The sequence below is a fragment of the Nelusetta ayraudi genome, unplaced genomic scaffold (genome assembly GCF_046127955.1).
Source record: "Nelusetta ayraudi isolate G7.1 ecotype Tasmania unplaced genomic scaffold, CSIRO-AGI_Nayr_v1 ptg000135l, whole genome shotgun sequence".
Taxonomy (NCBI): Eukaryota; Metazoa; Chordata; class Actinopteri; order Tetraodontiformes; family Monacanthidae; genus Nelusetta; species Nelusetta ayraudi.
Window position 1 is genome coordinate 11,326,831 of NW_027466185.1, and position 18,771 is coordinate 11,345,601.

At 43.2% G+C, this 18,771-nt stretch overlaps 2 protein-coding genes across 3 annotated transcripts; both read right to left on the bottom strand.

Annotated features, from left to right (window-relative positions):
- Positions 1-140: 140 nt before the first annotated feature.
- LOC142877541 (putative ATP-dependent RNA helicase ddx6) lies at positions 141-11,027 on the bottom strand. Its single transcript, XM_076012263.1, has 13 exons — positions 10,854-11,027; positions 8,651-9,766; positions 8,453-8,557; positions 8,110-8,239; positions 7,004-7,150; positions 6,712-6,806; positions 6,468-6,590; positions 5,898-6,026; positions 5,503-5,619; positions 5,355-5,418; positions 5,168-5,269; positions 4,864-5,079; positions 141-4,339 (listed from the first exon to the last, which is right to left on the bottom strand). Exons 2-12 carry the CDS (start codon positions 8,891-8,893, stop codon positions 4,865-4,867), a joined length of 1,470 nt encoding a protein of 489 aa, XP_075868378.1. The 5' UTR covers positions 8,894-9,766; positions 10,854-11,027; the 3' UTR covers positions 141-4,339; position 4,864.
- A 310-nt stretch (positions 11,028-11,337) lies between these two features.
- Positions 11,338-18,729, bottom strand: lipea (lipase, hormone-sensitive a). 2 transcript variants are annotated; one of them, XM_076012258.1, is made up of 12 exons: positions 18,475-18,729; positions 17,063-17,163; positions 16,655-16,902; positions 15,794-16,078; positions 15,602-15,692; positions 15,378-15,523; positions 15,100-15,285; positions 14,868-15,020; positions 14,526-14,670; positions 13,750-13,977; positions 12,545-12,924; positions 11,338-12,242 (listed from the first exon to the last, which is right to left on the bottom strand). In XM_076012258.1, exons 3-12 carry the CDS (start codon positions 16,892-16,894, stop codon positions 11,976-11,978), a joined length of 2,121 nt encoding a protein of 706 aa, XP_075868373.1. In that variant the 5' UTR covers positions 16,895-16,902; positions 17,063-17,163; positions 18,475-18,729; the 3' UTR covers positions 11,338-11,975. The 2 variants fall into 2 exon arrangements, with proteins under 2 accessions (XP_075868373.1, XP_075868372.1); XM_076012257.1 differs by lacking the exon at positions 17,063-17,163.
- Positions 18,730-18,771: the final 42 nt, after the last annotated feature.

Genomic DNA, 18,771 nt, shown 5'->3' on the forward strand with positions numbered 1-18,771 from the left:
GTTAAAGTGTGTTAGTCTACTTGGACGAGCCTCTAGAAAAATATATGAACAAATTCACACGTTTCATTCGCCAACTACGAAGTAAGGTATTTCACGTTGTTACAATACTACTGCATAAGGAAAGAAAACACCACATAAAGTAAGTTTAAGTCCAATTTATTGTCGTTTTTAAACCTGCATGTATTTCCATATTACAGAAGTAGAGGACAGAGTGATCAACACAAGATGTGCCTATTGTATGTGCTTTAAAAAGAGCACAGAAGAAAACCAATGAAGGTACAGTGTTTTGTAGTTGAACCCAATTATCAAATTTACTTGTAGTGACACAAAGAATGAAAACCAAAGGAATAAGATTTTAAGGTCAGTAATTTGCTTCACAAAGGAGAACAGAAACAGCATGGAAAATGATTAGACAAGCAAAGAAGAACCAAGAAAAGGTACTTAAAAGGTGACGGTAAGGACACATCCAGTAAAAATGACCACAGGGGAGTTTTGTCAAAACAAAACAAAACTGTACTTATGTTTTGTAATATGAGAATTTAATGTCTATGTGGACTGAGGGTAAAAACCAACAGCAAAAACTCCATTCCACGTCATCGAGTTATCAAACTGTTAACACAGCTGTTTTCTACTCATGTTGCAGGGAAAATACTGCTGTAACTTTAGCTTCAGCCAAGCAAAATATCCAATTACCATTAGGCTTGGCCGAAGTGTCAGCAAGTCTTCAAATTAGTGCAGCGCATTAAGAGATCCAATTCAATTTAGGTACAGTAGAAGTATTGCGGGCAGGTCAGCCATAAATACTCAATCTAATGCCAACATTGTTACCTTTTTTTTGGTTATTTAGAACAATTCTTGTGCCTAAATCCTCACCCCATTCCCCCACCCCCTTTTGAACTTTCCCTGCCCCCCACCCACCACAATTTCAATGTTCTCCCCATCCCTCCCCCATACACTGTCAGGAACGCCTGACTTTAGAGCCAGTAGTGCAGACACACACACACACACACACACACACACACACACACACACACACACACACACACACACACACACACGGTAACAAAAATAAACGGCAACATTTAACATTCATAACCGCATTCATCATGAACTCCTTTGTGACTGCTAATTGAATACCAAAGTAATCGTTCACGTGGCACACTGCTCAAGGGAAAAAAATGTTGTGGAACAACTGTGCAGCTCCAGTCAGCGTCAAAATTATTGTGTAATTTTCATTTCTTACATTTGTGGAAAGCTACGTCTGGCTGTTTGGTGACAACTATTAGCTTGGTTAGCAGAGAGATTCAATTTGAGGCCTTTTTGCAAGATCTGACAAATAATTCCACCATTATGATCAAAATGAAGCAGCAAGTGCAAATCACAAAGGAGAATATGGAATGACGTGTCAGGGATGCGACCTGGGACGGGACAGTTAACGTTAGAAATTGAACTCCAGCAAGGAATAGAGAGAGAACGGAGAGGGAAAAAAGGGCGCAGAAGAATGAATCACATCCCTGACAGCTAAAAGCATTCACGCTGATCATAAGATGACAAACAGAAAACACAGGCCTGCACATTTAAAAGAAAAAAAAACAAACAAAAAAAAAACATTAAAAAGGTCACATGCAGCTTCAAATTGTTAATGGGACACTTGAATCAGAGGTTCTGCTGCAAATGTCCTGTGGTCCTCACAAGTACCGAGCAGACACTGGACCGCTCATGTTACCTCTGGTTTTAAACAAAGCTGTTAATTTATACATCCACACCAAGATGAAGCTGCATGTGAAGGATACACACAGACGTACACAAACACATTCGCTTTCCGGACACTGTCATTTTTGCATACAAAACTCACAAACGCTTGCACACCTGGAACAGTCAATCAACACACACACACACACACACACACACACACACACACACACACACACACACACACACACACACACACACACACACACACACACACACACACACACACACACACACACACACACACACACACACACACACACACACACACACACACACACACACACACACACACACACACACACTTTGGTTTTGCTTCAATGAAAAAACAAAAACTAAATCCTGAAAATCCATTCAAAAAGAAAAAAACAAAATCCAACCTCCTTCTCCGCCAAGTATTTTTGTTTCAGCAATTGTAAACGACGAGTGTAAACAGGGAATCATTTACAATTCTCGTTTCTTCAGAATGATTCGGTTCACACACCCCATATCAAAGATTGCCGTCGTGGAAAAGTGGATGGGAGCCGCCGCGTCAGAAAGTGTAGCACTCTTGACCACCGAACTCGACGCAAACATAGAACAGACCCCAGGGGATCACAGTGCTTCAACGCCCCCACCTCCCACCCCCCAGAAATTCTCCCCATCGAGAACCAAACGCTCTGTCCGACACTTGAAGCCAAACAGCGTCGCCTGTCCTCCTGATGGGGAAACCCCTTGAAATCATCTTGTCGCTGCTTCAAGTGCCAGAGAGTCCAATATGCAACATCTGATTAAATTTTTTTTTTTTAAAGAAAAAGAAAGAGAGAAACACTTGGCTTCGGCAATCTCACCCCAAAAAAAATAAACCTCAAGGAGTAAACCAGTGCTAAAGCCTCACAGCCCCAACCCACCCACCCACTTCCTGCCCCTCACCCAAACTGCTTTAAGCAACATCAAAAATAAATCTCAAAAGCAAAAAAAAAAAATCTTTTTTTATGTCTTTTTTTAAAGCCTTACCTATGCTCTGTAAGGGAGGACAAAATAAACAAGTCACAGCTGCCTTGTCAAAGATGCTACAATTTTGCTTTTCAGACAAAAAAAAAAGCCCACTCCTCGCTCCCCACGCTAGAGTTGCAGAAAGAACACAGACATCTAATTTGCAGTTGAATTAAAGGGCAATGTGGTCTCTTTTTTTTTAAACTGAGCAGGTATCATCACCTTGTTCATAAAAAAAACCCTTAACAATATAAGATTTTTGTATCGCAACAAACAGGCCAGCAAAATGGGAGGTTTGCTCTGCTTTGTGTTCAAGCACTGGGCGAAAGCGAGAGAGAGAGAGAGAGAGAGAGAGAGAGAGAGAGAGAGAGAGAGAACACACTGGTAGCTTTTACATTCACTGACATCAATCCTGTCAACAAAAAAAAAAAAGTTTGGGATTTGAGACAACGTCTCTGTGTTTAAGTCCAAATTGGATTTTAAATGAGACCAGAAGCAGTGCAGGAGAAAGACAAAAAAAAAAAGAAAGGAAAAAAAAGAAAGAAATTGTGATGATTGTTTTACGGCAAACTTTAAAACAGACCATTAACCCCGCAGGCCTGCTGGCATTTGATTTCGTCTCGACTTAACACAAACAGATTTTGGTACGACAGCTGTTTTGAACCAGTCCAGGACGCAGGGGAAGCAGTTCTCTATCGATCCACTAGGGGAGTTGCGGAGTTTTAAGTGTTCACCGGCCCAAGACGCAATTCACTTTACGTATAAAAAGCCTTGAGGACTCCCCTCAGCTGAACAATACCAGCACAAAGCTGCTGTTCATCCGTTTGTGCCGTTTTTATTTCTGGCCGCACACCAACATCAGCTCGAGATGGAGGTCAGCACTGGGAATATATAATGAATATATTATGGTGAAAGGGACAAACAGTCACGCAGCATTTAAAAAAAAAGCTGCCGTTTTTTTTTTTATTGCAACGTTCACGTTAAAAATAAACGTTCACATTCATCATGGTTTCACGAGTGGCGTTTTGATTCAACCTAAAAGAGAGACTGTTTTTATTTCCCTTGCATAACTGACGCTCAGCAAAAGTTTTAAAAAATAAAAACTAGGGTTGCTGTTGGATTCGTATCATTTGTGCTCGTACTCTGCTGCGTGACTGAAGACAGCAGGTGATAAATGGATGAGTGGACGCGGGATAAGTAAGGCACTTAAGTGACAACAACAGTGTAAGTAGACAGAGTGGTGGCTGGTCCGAGTGCACTGCCGTGGCAGTGAAACCAGACCCACCTTTCAGCTGGGAATGAAAACAGCAGGGTTTAAAACAGCTTTCAATACGCTCGCTCTGCTGTGCGATGACAAATAAAAGTAGAGCAAATTCAATTATTAACTCCCGAGCAGGATAAGTGGTCTGTTTTGAGTTTGGGGCCAAACAATATCACATTCTAAATTCATGTTTTAGCAGGAGGCAGCTCTCCTTTCAGAAAGTAAAAGCTAAGGAAAAAAAGGCCTTTACATCCACCTCACAGACTCTGGCAAGTGGTGGAAAGCGTGAAACTGAAGAGTTGCCTGAAGCCTGTGTGCAAGTGCTGCAAAAGCCTGGTGTGTCCACCTGTCCTGGAGGGAAAAAACAGAATATTCCCATTAGGTGGAATATGAGAATTTGTTTGTTTTCATGCAAAAAAACAAAGACATTTAATAAAGTGTTCCCACACCATGTTTCTAAAACTGGAGAAAATTAAGTACACGTTGAGGGGATGTGCTGAAACGTTTTTTTCACAAATGGTAACCCTTCATTTCTTATTTCACAAACTTAGAGGTATTGCCCAATTTTAATGTATCAGTAACCAATATTATGTGTTGGTCATGATGAGCCGTGGGGGGATGGTAATTTGTTCATTTCTTATACTTGTTTTTTTTCTTTTTTGTTACATTCTATTCAGAGTGCTTTTTTATTTGAAGTTTGATGTCTATGTGCTGTGTATATGTTGGGTAGGTATACTGCATTTATGTGGGCATAGATTTATATATTTTACAAAAAAAAGTGACTTGTTATTCTGTGATTGGGACTATTTATTTTCTCTTTTAATAAAAAAAACAAAAGTTGGGGAAAAAAGAAAAAACAAAACATTCCCACTTACTTTAGGTGCTGTCCTGACCCTTTCCTGGTTTCTCCTCCACCTCCTCCACGTCGCAGTCGGCAGTGGATGAGTGGTACTCGGCCACGTAGAGGCTCTTATCGATGCTGCCGGGAATGGGTTTGATGTCGGTCACCAGCTGATCCTCGATGGTCTTCAGGTTGAAGCGGTCTTCCGACGTGATCAGGTTAATGGCTAAGCCCAAGTGTCCGAACCTCCCTGAGGGGACAGCAATCGGTTACCTTGTTAACGTTGGAACTTTGTCATAATAAATCTGTGTATATATTTTCTGGTGTCGAGGACACACCTGATCTTCCGATACGATGCAGGTAAGTCTCTGCGTTCTTGGGGAAGTCGAAGTTGATGACAACGTTGACGGCCTGGATGTCAATACCTCTGGTGAAGAGATCTGTTCGAAAGCCATTCATGTTTTATCTCTGTTGTCTTTTAATAGAACGAGGTGGAAAAGGTTCTCATCGTAAATTGAAACTCACCAGTGCAGACCAGGTTTCTGCACAGACCATTTCTGAAATCGTGGAACACACGGTTTCTATATTCCTGAGAGGAAGACAGTCATTAACATATTAATACAAATAAACCCACAACAGACAGAAAGACCTCTTGGATGTGCTTTTTGCTGACCTGCATCATTTTGGCGTGGATGTAGAAGCATGAGTAACCCAGCTGAGTGATCTTCTTGGCCAAGAGCTCCACCCTCTGGGTGGAGTTACAGAAGATGATCGACTGGTTGATCTGAAGCTGTCACATGGGGACAAAAGAGGGAGGTTATAGCCCCAGGAAGGAATGAAAAAAACCAACATTTTTTTCCTTTGTCTGTGAAGGTTCTTAATCATCCAGGTCATCTTAAGGTAGAGGGGTTAAGTCAGAGCATCTGGACTTGTTGAAGAGACAGAACAAGTCCAGTTGCCCTAACTTAACCCTCCTCTTTTCCTTATTAACGCAGAAGTAGGATGAAGAGAACTGGCTGGAGATGTCAGTTGGAAACATAGGAGTCAAATAGAGAATGGGTCAGTTACCCTAGAGAAGAGTGTGTTGAGGCAGTGGACCTTCTGCCTCTCGGTGACGTAAGCGTAGAACTGAGAAATGCCCTTCAGAGTCAGCTCCTCCATCAGGTTGATCTCATAGGGCTTCTGAAGGTGTTTGGCCTGCCGCAATGAGGGACAGACAGACGGACACAGACACACACAGTTGAAGCCCTGATTGTGCAGTCTAAGTGATCATACCGAATGCCACACTCTTCTTCTGGTTCAGCTTCGTCAAAAATAGACGACACGACAGCCTTTTCCAGGACGCAAAGCAAAGCTCTTTTCATTTGTTGTGTTTCTATTCAGTAGCTCCAGTCTAAACGCAGCCTACAGACAGCGGCACCACTAAAAGATGCTTCATAAGGTTTTGATTTGACATTTTAAAACAATCTCTATTACAAACAATCACGAGTGTTAGCGATCAGCTTATGATGCCTAGGACAGGACACGATGGACGACAGTATAAACACAGCAGGTCTGTGCGCGGTGAGAAGAGCTCCAGCCGCCGCCTGGGCCAAGTGGCTCCGAGCCATCGCGTTGGATGCGAGGCGCCCCGCTCACCATGAACTTCTGCACGCTGATGGGGAAGGTTGCAGAGTAGAGCAGGATCTGCCTGTTCTTTGCCAGGAAGCTGATGATATCCTCTATGAGCACCACAAAATCCTGAGACAGCAGCTTATCCGCCTGAAAGACAGGAAGGATGTTTAGAACGCAACGGGCATCCGATAGTGAGCGCCGCTGAAGAGCTTGTGGGGGCGGGGAGCCACATTTGCTTCTGATTTGTTGTCGCTTTTGTCATGTTTACCTCATCCATCACCATTATCTGGACCCTGTCCACCTTTGCCACCCCCTTCTTGATCAAGTCCAGTATCCTCCCAGGAGTGGCGATGACAACGTGCACTGATTTGGGGGGGAAAAAAATAAATATATATATAACTTTGACTGCTTAAGAAGGTCAAGTACTGGAATTATCTCAGTCTCTCTAGCTGGCTCATGATAAAACCCAAAGTTTGAGTGGATGTGTCAATTTGGGAGCAGTGGAAACCACCATCTGTTGATTTACCACCACAGCGTTGCTCAACTACAGCGTTCCTCACCGGTCTCATCCAGACGCATGATGTCATCTCGCAGGTTCGTGCCTCCTGTGGTGGCCATGACCTTGACTCCTCCCAGGTGCTTGCTGAGCTGGATGGAGATCTGGCTCATCTGCAGCGCCAGCTCGCGGGTTGGCACCATGACGAGAGCTGTGGCATTTAAAAAAGCAAAAAACAAAACAAACATACAGCGGATAAATGTGGCAGGCAATCAGGAAGGCAAAAAGACGACGATGCAATTCAGAGATTAAACATCAGCGTAAAAGAGGAAAAGACACAAGAAAAGAAGTGTGAGATGGCAGCAATGAGCCTGCTGGCTAAAAAAAAAAAACCAAAACAAAACAAAACATGAAGACGATGAAGGAGAGAAAAGGCTTCCAGGAGAAGCCTGGAAGGCTTCCATTCTTTCCAAATACAATCTGTTCAGTTTTCAAAACTTTAGAATTTTCGAAAGTGCGTGCATGATTTATAAGGCGTTGCGTGGTCAAGCACCACCACCATTAAAATAGTTTATGAATTTGAGAACTAATATTTCCACTATGCGAAAAACACGAGCCACCTCTAGAGACTGAAGTGCCTTTCAGGCGGACCACATTAAGCCAAAAATGTAATGTAATGAAGGCAGCAAGCTCTGGAATAGTCAACCTCTCTCCATCAGAGAATCTTCCAGCTTGGACGCTTTTAAGAGATCCCTAAAGGATTGGGAACAACCAGGTCTATAAACGTGTAAATATTTTTATCTTTTTAATCCGTTTTTATCTTACCATAGCACCTTATATACTCGCACTTTATGGCAATTGCCTTTTCCTTTTGCACAAAATCTCAGATGGTACCTCTCACTTTATGAGCTGTGTTGGGCAAGACTTGTTTTAATTGTGAACCTATATTGTGTCCAACTTGTTTTTCTTTCCTTTTTCCCTCTTTTCATCCAAATTTGTGCTTTCACTTTGTTGTGTTTTGTTTAGTCTGCTGTAAACATCAACCTGCCATGGGACTACAGATGGAAACTAGCCTAATGCTACAATCTGACATATTTACATGTGACGTTCATTAATATGTGCTGTCCCTTTTAACTAACTAACTAACTAAATAAATAAATAAAAACTCACCCTGTATGTGGTCTTTTTTCAGGTCAATTCTCTCCAACATTGGGATGAGATAAGCGCCACTCTTCCCTGTTCCGTTCTTTGCCCGAGCCAGAATGTCCCGTCCTGACAGGGCGATTGGAATGCTCTCCTCCTAAAAGAAGGTATAAAAAAAAACCCACACACATTTAGCAAACCGTTTGCCTTAGCTGTTATATATACATATAGATTTGCAGCAGTGAAAAAGAGACAATCAACAGGTCGTGCTGCATTTTCAAATGTGACGCAGCCCGGAAAAGACACGAGAACATCCAAGGTTCGGCCAAGCTGTTTTTTTGTTTTGTTTTTTTAAAAAAAGGAAAAATACCTGAATAGGAGATGGTTTCTCCCAACCCATCTCAAAGATGCCCATCAGGAGTTCTCTTTTGAGACAGTAATCTTCGAATTCGTTCCCCTTAGTGGACGTCACGTCCTAGGAGGGAAGGAAAAAAACAAGTCAGGAAAACCATTGAGGTTTTGCTCTGGAGCAAGAACGACTGAAGACTGACGACGAGGTGGAACTCACCGAGGTTCGGACCCTGTTGTCTTTGGGAGGGAGCTTGAGGCTCTTTTTCCAGTCATCGCCAAACTTGATGCCTCCTCCGTCCTGAGCGGTGCTGCCTGCTACCAGGGGGGCATTCAACGCCTTTCCTTGAGTTGTGGGCGCCGACGGGACCGGGCCTGGTTTAGTCTGTCCTTTGAGTTGCCCGTTCTGTTTGTTCAGTCCCATGACGACTGGGCCAACGGTTTCTGTCCGAGCGGTTGCCATCTTTTTGTTTTCCAATAGTTTTTTCCCCCTCCTTTAAAGTACTGGGGTTTTTTGCCTCTTAGGTTTTTCTTTTTAAAAATTCTCTTCAAAAGTAAAAAAAAAAAAAAAAGAGTTTAATAAAGCATCAACAAACAATATTCTCTAGGGGTTTTTTGTAAGTCCAAAGCTTTCACAACAGAAGTCAGTTCATAGTATTTACATATACACATGTACGTTCAGTTCGGTCCCCTTCAGCAACAGAGTGACTGACGTACAGGAACAACAAATAGGGAAAGAAAACAAAACTTTATACACAAGAGCTCTTCAAAATGAAGAGAAATTTGCATTCATATGCATAACTTTACTTGTTCACAATATAGAAAAATTATATGTGAACAAGTGTGAAAAAGGTTCAAGTCCTGAAATAGAACAACTAAGGCAATCTTAACTAGGGGAACAGCTTCTTAATCTTGGTTCAATGCGTCAAAATTGAACAGTGTTTCCTGGTTCCACGTTGAGTCCATAGATTTGCTCAAAAGCCTTGTCTTTGAAAAAAAATAAAAAAAATAATAATGAACGTCCAACTTTGTACAAGTTCCCCCCACGAAGGAAATGAAAAGTCAATAATGCTCTCCGTTAATATCCACTGTATACAAACGATGCTTTGTGTGGGAGGGAAAAAATATTCCTGGAGACACAAATCAAAGGGTCAAGTCCAAAGCCACAAATCTCTCCACCCCCGTAGAGTCCTCAGTGTGCACTGGCTTCTTCCTCCTAGCAGGTGATCAACCTGCTCTCCCCAGACACTACAGGCCTTCAGGTTGATGTGCGAGTGTGGCTGCAGCTGTGGCTGTGATTAGCCTCAAAGTTCGCTGAACCCTCAAAACGTCTCACCTGAGAAAAATAAAACACGTAAATCAAATCTTTACGTTTTAGAAAGTATCAGGAAACGCGCACAGAGTACCTGCTATTTAATATTCAGAAATCTATGTTTGCCTAGACTTCAATTATTAACGTAACAGTAAGGCGGTCAACCATGTAATTTGCCATTTTATGAAGACCTGTGCACTTGGCCATTAACTATAACAAACACTAAATAAATAAGACAATCCAAATAAAATGAATGTATTTAATTATTCGAGAGAGGGAGGGAGAGAAAACAATCTCATTAGGGAGAACAAACAATAGTCTATTTATTATTTTATTCCGTGTGATCAAACTCTACAAGGCCAGATCCATTCCAGATCAGCGAAAGTCTCCAGCGGGTAATTGGCTCAATGGTTTGGTTTAAGACCGCACAGGTGAACTTGCCAGGTGGAAGTCTACTGGTGCAGATTAAGGAGACAGAAACTTCGAACATTTTTAACGGTGTTCATCTTTTCTTTTTCACAAAAAACAACTCCTGGACTTATGCGTATTTTTTAAACTAAAAAGCTGGCTTGTTACGTTATCCAGCATAATTTGACAGTTTGGCTCGTCAGGTGAGTCGAGCATTTTCTCTCTCTCTTTAAAAAAAAAAAAAAAAATATTTATTATTTCTTCGAAAAACATTAATGTTGATTTTTAGTTAATTATTTATTTTTGCTAATCGTCGATTGTACTTTGACATCAATGTTGTCCTCAGGGCTATTCTGAAACAACACTGACGATGTCAGGCTATAGAGTTTGAGCTAAGCGGCTCAGAGCCAACTAACCACTAAGCTGCTGTACCCTCTACGTTTCTGGCCTGTCACGTTTATTTACGAGTCATTTTAAATATGTGAACTTGAGCGCGGATAATATACGTCAAATTTATTAGCTCGAATAAATTCTTATTTTTTCCGATTGCGCCACACGGAACACGTACCCCGTTGGTATCTGTGCTACATCGACATGAATAACTCCATTCGCTAACGTTAGCTACGTGCTAATGCTAGAAGCTCACAACAAATCGGGTGTTTTTAAACGAAAGCAAGCGGTTCCAGGAATACCAATAACCTACCTTAGTTTCTCCGTTGTCTTTCAATTGATATCCTCTATGTAGCTGATCGTCAACTCTCTTTACAATTCGCATGAGTAACTGGATTTTACTTGAAATAAATCGGCTCTATTGTGTTTCTTCTTCCTTTAAATCAACATGTCCGCCCTCTTCTTCGTCCTCTCTTCCTTGGTGCGTCGCCTGTTTATTGCATGTGAGGCGCTGTGAAGCTGCTGCCCCCTAACGTCATACCAGGTTATCGCTGTCAACCAAATAACCCTATTTTGGAATCGATTGCGCTCTCTCTGTGATAATAATATATTAAATACTGTGCCAGAACATACGGTGCTGGACTGCGGGAACCTAAAATACCACAGAATAACTTTCAGAAGGGATTAAAAACATTTTCTAAACGATTTTCATTCTTTTTAGATGCGCACTGTTGCAGCAGTGTTCATAGCTATGGAAGAAAGGAAAATATTGTATACATTCAATCACAGAGTCTGTGTGACTCTAATATCATGCACGTTGTATTGCATAACAGGATGTAACAAAAAATTTGCTGCTTTGATTTAATCCAGGTTTTAAATATAACAACTTTAAATCTTACTAAATATTAATAATTCATTTACAATATCACAAGTCTCTTGTATCCTCCCCCTGCCTCATACAATGTTATTTTGCAAACACATGAGTCATATGTCATATTTAAATTATTATTACTAGTATTAACAATAATAATGACAACAATACAGTACATGTGGAATGTGCTACCTGTACATGTAAACCTTGTATCATGCCCAGCTTAGTAACAAAGGCATTTCTTCATACACAGCGTAAACACAGCTGGACTTGATATTAAAGGCACAAAAACCTCTGATCCTCACATCAAATTGTCAGTCCATTTTTCTTTGTTTTAGACAATACAAATGAAAATATAGTTGTAATAAAAAACTTGGGCTGTTTCCTGCAATGCTGGTAAAAAATTCATAAAATGTTGTCCAGTAAACATTTAAAGCGCAGGTTCTTAACTTTCCTAATTTGTTTCCTCATTTTATGCTCAACCCTGTTGAATTTATGGCACTTTGTTTTTTACTACATAGTGTCACGTTTTTGTTTCACCTCAACAGAACCCACAGAGTTGAATCAGCGAGATGAATTGCTGCTCAGATAAGTGTCTTCCAGGTTTGGATGTTGTTGAGGCGCAGGCGCCTGGTTGTCCTTGAGAAAAACCTTCCTCATTTGCTTTATGCAGATGTCGGAAGCCACTTCCGTCTCCTTGGAGAGCTGCGATAAGCTGAGGAAACCGTGTGGCAGGTCTTCCACCACTGTCAGGCTGACCGGCTGGCCCATATCTCGTAGCTTCTTGGCAAACATCACAGAATCGTCCAGCAGCGCGTCCAGCGCAGAGGCCTGAATAACAAAGCAAAAAAAGATAAGCTTGACAAAGGAGGTAACTCAGCCTGAAATAATCAACTCTAGGCTATGAGGCCCTTCTTGCAAAATACACAGCTCAGCAGCATGATTACAAATGTTTTCTTTAGAGTGGGCTTTACTGATAAAAATGAGTGAATCTCAGGCATGAAAAGCAAACGAATTAGGACAACAAAGCTAAAAACAGACATATTTAAATACCACATTTCAGCTATATCCTGATTTATAATATAAAGCCAAAACTAGTTTTAGAGGTGTAACCCGCAGCCTCCCTCTCGTACCACTATGTATACGGGTGGTAGGCCTCTCAGCAGCTCGGTGGGGGCCAACAGGGGCGACACGAACGGGTTTCTGATAATGGGACAGGAAGTCGGAGACACAAAGGCCAGGCACTCGGATCGCAGGGGCGCAAAGCCTTCAGGGTACTCCAGGTGACCTTCGCAGCTCGCCGCAGAGACGCTACTTTCAACGTGATGCTGGGATCTCCTGGGCGTCGACGGCAGTGAACGCCTTCCGCCTGAAGTGTGCGAGGGATCCAGGAAGGACTGGATCCAGTTGGAGGCTCCCTGGGTGAGATCGCTAAGCAGTATGGCCGTGTCTCTGCCCAGAGATCTCAGACTATTTTCTCCCAACATGGGCTGCACCGCCTGGCAGTCTGTGCCTGGGGGAGGGTGACAGAACATGGGCAGAGGGTGAAATAAACAGAGGACAGAAATGCACTAAGAGGAATAGTCGCACCCAACTGCTTGTCCAAGGCTCTGTTGAACTGACTTGTTTTTGCTGGTCTGAATATAAATAAACAAATGAATGTATTGCATTCACGGCTGAACTGGCCTGAGGACAACTCAACCTTTTTAATAAGAGGCTTCAGGTTCAAGTTCAAGTTGGGAGGGCAGGTTCTGAAGGTTTACTGGAACGGTGCCACCCCATTAAAGCATCTGAGGTGCTCTCGGGCTGCTTCTGAGTGAATGGTTAACACCCATTCCCACTGTGCCACAGGGACTGGGCTAATCAGCAGCTTCATTGGTAGCAGTCATTTAGAGTTTATTCCCATCGGTCTTCACTCGGTAGTCTGTTTTTCTCAGGGGAATGCTGTTTCTTTGTAAAAAAATTAATAATTGATGTCTGGAAATTAAGAGTTTCCTTGAGATACATTTTACGTTTCTAGCACCAGGAGGAAACCTTTACTTTGAAATAGCGCTCAGTGAAGCAGATTGATGATGAAAGAGCACAAAAGAGTGGTTGGCACTGGGACACTTTTTAACAGCCGATGAATAAAAAATAAATCCAAGATTCTAAGATTGTTGATTTTAATATTACAGCGTCCCGCACAGTTTGGATTCAGGGTTTAAACTTAAAACAGCCAAGTTATTTTTTCACCTCTCGATCTGCAGAAATCTCTGTCATCTCTATTTTGCTTTGCAGTCGTGACGATAAGCACTCTTGCTTCAAATGAGGCGTGAAACGGGACACAGCCCACACGTACCTGCATAGGCGTTGACGCACTTGGTGAGAACTCCCAGGGGCAACAGCGGGTCGATGAGCGTGAGCAGGCGGGAGGGCGAGGCATCGGTGGTGAGCAGGGTGGCGGGGTAAGCGGCCACGATGCCGTCGGGAACCCGAATGCCGCTGGACATGGCCTTCATGGAGACGGTGATGCAGAGGTTTCCCCCGGCACTGTCACCGGCCAGGCAAACCCGCTCTGCCGTCGAGCCTAAGAGACGCACGCGTACGCAGCGATTAACATTTACATTATATTCATTGCACTGACAAACAGGATAATAATTTCCAGACATCTTAGTGGGTATCAAAAATGACAAAATACACCAAGAATAATCAATAATTGCAGCCCTAAATCTCTTTATCTGTCATTATCTAATTTCAAATCTAATACCTGTCAGTTATTCGTGTTCACTTTTTCTTTGTTGTTCCTCCTTGCAAATGAGTGCATTTGACATTGAGGGTTATGCAAGCGGAACGTTCCCCTGCCAGCGTCAGCACACACTGCGTTCCCCTCCAAGCTGAACCTACTTGGTACAAAGTGTACCAGCGACGTGTACGTCCGCAAAGCGTGCGTTTGTTAAGGTTTAAGCCGCCAGCTGTAAATTATTACATGTTTTCCTTTGCAAAATAAAATGCATTTCCCACAGCACACGACAAAAGAAATGCTGGTACACGTGCAGGTGACGGTACTCTGAGATTTAGAATATATTAGAAAACAGGCAAGCAGGCGAGAATCACATCTGCTTTTACAGTGCGTACCCAGCAGATGGCAGTTGTTAAGAGCCCAGCAATAGGCGTAAAAACATTCCTCCAAAGCTCTGGGAAATGGTGCTTCAGGCGACAGGGAGTAGTCGACAGACAGGATGGGCACGTTGAGCTCCTTCGACCAAGTCCGCAGGTAATTCTGGTACACGAGTGAGCAAAGAGAAATGGATGACACCTGATGAATTCCAATCTACTCGGTTTCTTTGTTCCTCACAAAAATAATTGTGTTTTTTGATGGGTTACAAAGAAATCAAATTAAAAAAAAAAAAAAAAAAAAAAAAAAAAAAGTTTATACAGATTTATATGGCTTTTTTCAACTGTGACTTTGCGATCTACCTCATGGGATCTGGAAGTCTGAGCGACAAACCCCCCTCCGTGAAAATGGATGAGCAGCCAGGGCGAGAGCGGCTGCTTCTGCACCCAGGGGAGGCTGGACACAGGGATGGGAGGAGGATCCTTCCGAGAGAACGACAGCAGTTCTTCGCTGTCCTTGAACGAGCAAAAGCCAAAACGGTCACATTTCAGCTGATTTAAAAAAAGAGACAAAACCTTAATTTTTTTTTCTTACTTGTCCTTCTCGCAGCTCAAAGGAAATCAGACGTATGTGGACGGGCCCAGGGCCCGAGTGCGCTATCGGAGGTGACACGGTGGCAGTGAGACTGGGGTCGGAGGCCAGCGGAAGGCGCAGAGTGACAGGAGGTAGAGTCAGGGTGTAGTTCACCTGCACCGGACTAGAGGCGATTCTGCTGAAACCCTGCAGGTACAAACACGAAGGAGGACTAAGCGTTGTGACAATCATGAAGATTTAGGCTGTTCATCTGTGGGAAAGCACTTGACCCTGCCTACTGCTATCAGGCCGGACTCTGTGAGGTTCCAGAAGGACTTCCAGAACTGCATATTCAAATTCTGGGTGATGCGTTCGAACTCGGCCCCCCGTAACTCTGGATCAATGACGTACTTGCCCGATGTGAGGAGAGAGAGCGCAGCCATGCCTGGAAGAGAGCAAAATGCAACTTGTCTGAAAAATCAAAATAAGGACAAAAAAAAAATGTTAAAACAAACAGACCTACCCAAGCCAGACTGCTGTTTACCATACGTCTCCCCGTAAGAAACCATGCTAATGACGACAGTCTGGAGGAAAGGTCGTAAAGCTGGAGAGAACTGTGAAATACATAGATAGCACGGGACCAAAAACCAAAACAAATCAGAGCCACGCATTGGTAAAAAGGGTGAACGTTCAAATCAGATTTCTCTCTGCTGACCTGGAAACCCAGACAGCGGCCGTAAAAACAGGCCTTGTGCATGGAGCTGTACTCCTGCACGAACTTGCGGCTCAACTCCCTGTCCTGCAGAGAGTAGAGCTGGCCGTAGTCGTTGTCGTTGATCAGCCGCTGGGCGAGATGCAGCAGGGCGCGCAGCTGACGCAGAGCACTGCAGTACGCCTCCATCTCGGAGGCGTTGTGGTCGGCTCTGAAAAAGGCACCGTTGTAGTTGGAGGCAACGTACCGTCCCTTGTCAATGATGTGCAAAAGGCATGACTGCAAGACCTTGAAGACAGAGAGAAGAGAAAGAATAATGAAAGGCTTTTAGATGATCTACTTTGGAGGTTTTTCTCCACCAGAGTCTGCAATTACAAAAATAGATCTGCAAATATGTTTAATGTGGCATCCTTAAATAACACAAGTCTGTCAGTGTATGTTTGTTTTCAACTTATCTGAACTATCTATGATTTATTGATCAACCGCTTGTTTGTTTTTTTCAGGGACGTTTCACCTTCGATTGCCAATGAGTCAGTGAGTGCAAACAAACACTCACCATTTGTTTCTCTAGAGTGAGAACGGAAAATACTTTAGTTCAGCTAATTAGGCAGCCTGTTGCATAAAAGGTGTCTTTCTTCAAGCATTACAGAAGAAAACAGTTGGTAAACATCCCTAGATATGAAGCATTTCCAAGTTATCAGATGTTTCACAGTACTTTGATTTTTAAGAGACGAGAACACAAAAAACTCAAACGGAACAAGAAATTTCTGGAAGTTTTCTTTTTGGAAATCCCACATGAGGTCAATTATGGATGAACATATTGACAAGCGTCAGCGCTTACTTGAGCAAAGCAACCAGTCTTACCTTGACCAGGGTGCGGTAGCCGTTACCCGGCGACTGCGCGTCAAAGTCATAATGATGATAGACGTTAACGAAGCCACCGACCACCGGCTCCAGGGCTCGGCCGTGCTCCTGCATCTCCCTCATGCACGTGACAATGCGTTGGGCCACGGCGCCGTACGGCAGATCGGAAGGCGCGCACATGAGGGTGATAATGTTGCCGCATACCGTCTCCAAGGATGCGAACAGAGCCTTGTAATCCATGTCGGAGGCTGCGAGGACAAAGAGAGACAAGAGCGGGGAACAAGGATTATATCGAACCTCCTTTATAGAGCTGCCCCTCCATTGACGGCTAACATGTGACGCTCACGCCACTTCATGCAGAAAAGGAAACATCGCAGCCCCTAATGGTGTCATCGACTGGTTATATACTCTTATCTGTTTGGTCAAGGGTTGAAATTCCACTTCAAGCCGAGACAACGTCTGGCAGGCCAGGACTTGAGAAATCTAATGAAATAGACTGCTGTGCTGCACTCAATCAAAAAAAAAAAAAAAAGGCTTAAATTCAGCATTTTATCCATTATCATAGCCTTTTCAGATTATAAGGCTCTTCATAGAGCTATCAATGTATCAGTGTAGCTGTTTTAGAAGAAGAAGAAAAAGAAGACCTTTATTGAGCCCACAGAGGGGACATTTACATAATCACAGCAGCAAAAACTGTGTAGTGCAAAGACTGAGAAAGAAATAAGGCAATAAAAAATAAATAATAAAATATTTGTAGGTATAAAGAGATTTTTGCTAGGCATTTTCAAAATATGGCCTCAATGAATACAGAAAGGTTGTACAGCATGTGTGCCAATGGATGACAATAGTGGCACAAAACAAAAAGTGAATGCTTTTTTTTTTTTTGCTACTTTGTATAAGGCAGTGAGCAAATTCATGATACCAGCTATTTGTCAGTGCGAGTGGCCTGGAGCAGGAGAGGAAAATCAGAAAAAACACATTAGTTGTGGATTTGCAAAAATACACCAGAGACTTTGTCCCCACTTCAAACACACAGTTCGCAGTGTTTCTTTCCATCTTGTGCTTGGCAGTCAGCCTTGCATGATCTCACCCATCACTAATCAACAGGCAAGTCCTTGGAGCCATCTGATCGTCAGATGTGTCACGGCTGACACACTGAATATGTCAACCTACAAGGAGGATTGCGTCTGACAAGGCAATTGAGCAGCCTATGTGTTTTCTGTCAAATGGCAGGAATGAAGAATTGACCCAGAAACACACACGAAGATCGCAATTTCGATTTTAGACGTACGGTGTTGAGAAGAACTGACTCCTCCTCGCCCTCTTCTAATAGAACCGCGTCTGAATTTCCCACTTTGATCAACCCAAAACGCCCGGGCTCCTTTAAATCTCTCCGGTTGAAACAATGACGTGATCCTGACTGTCAACAGGCTCGTTCCAAGTGTTCGGTCTCCGATCAGTTTACAGCGCACATATCAGCTTCACACGCTGTCAACATGCCTCTCCGCAGCATTACGGAGCCAGCTCGCCCAACGTTCCTACGCGAAAACGCATATGAAATCCTAAGGGGGAAGCTTTCGCCCTTCCGCCTGTCAAGACACCAGCTGTTCGGCGTGAACTTCACAGCCGACACCAAGTTTCCACTGTGGTCCACCCTGTTCCTTTCGCGTTTGTCGGGTACCGGAAAAAACGGTTAAATAAAACCCTTTCGCTTTGTTACAAAGTGTCCTCATAATGTTATTAATGTTTTAACATTGCGGGTGTGTGCGTGTGCGTGTAAACATAGCGAATTGTGTGAATTTTGTGGTATTTTCACTCACCGAGTCGCATCCTCTTTCTTCGTCGCTGTGGCAGGACACACGGCGTGTCGTGCCAAAAAGTGCTCGTCGGCTGCAAAACTGATCACCATGTGCGGGAGCGCGCAGGCGCAAAGCGGAACCCGTCTAGTTCAGACTTTATTGCGGAATGGATAAAGAAAATCAATAAATAAAGAAGAAAAATGCGAACATGTTAACACGCTTAACCGCGTCGAGTCTCAGCTGTTCTGCTTTACAGGCAGCTTGTCAGTGCAGGAGTCATCAGCGAAAACTACAACGAACAACTTCCAGCAATTAAGC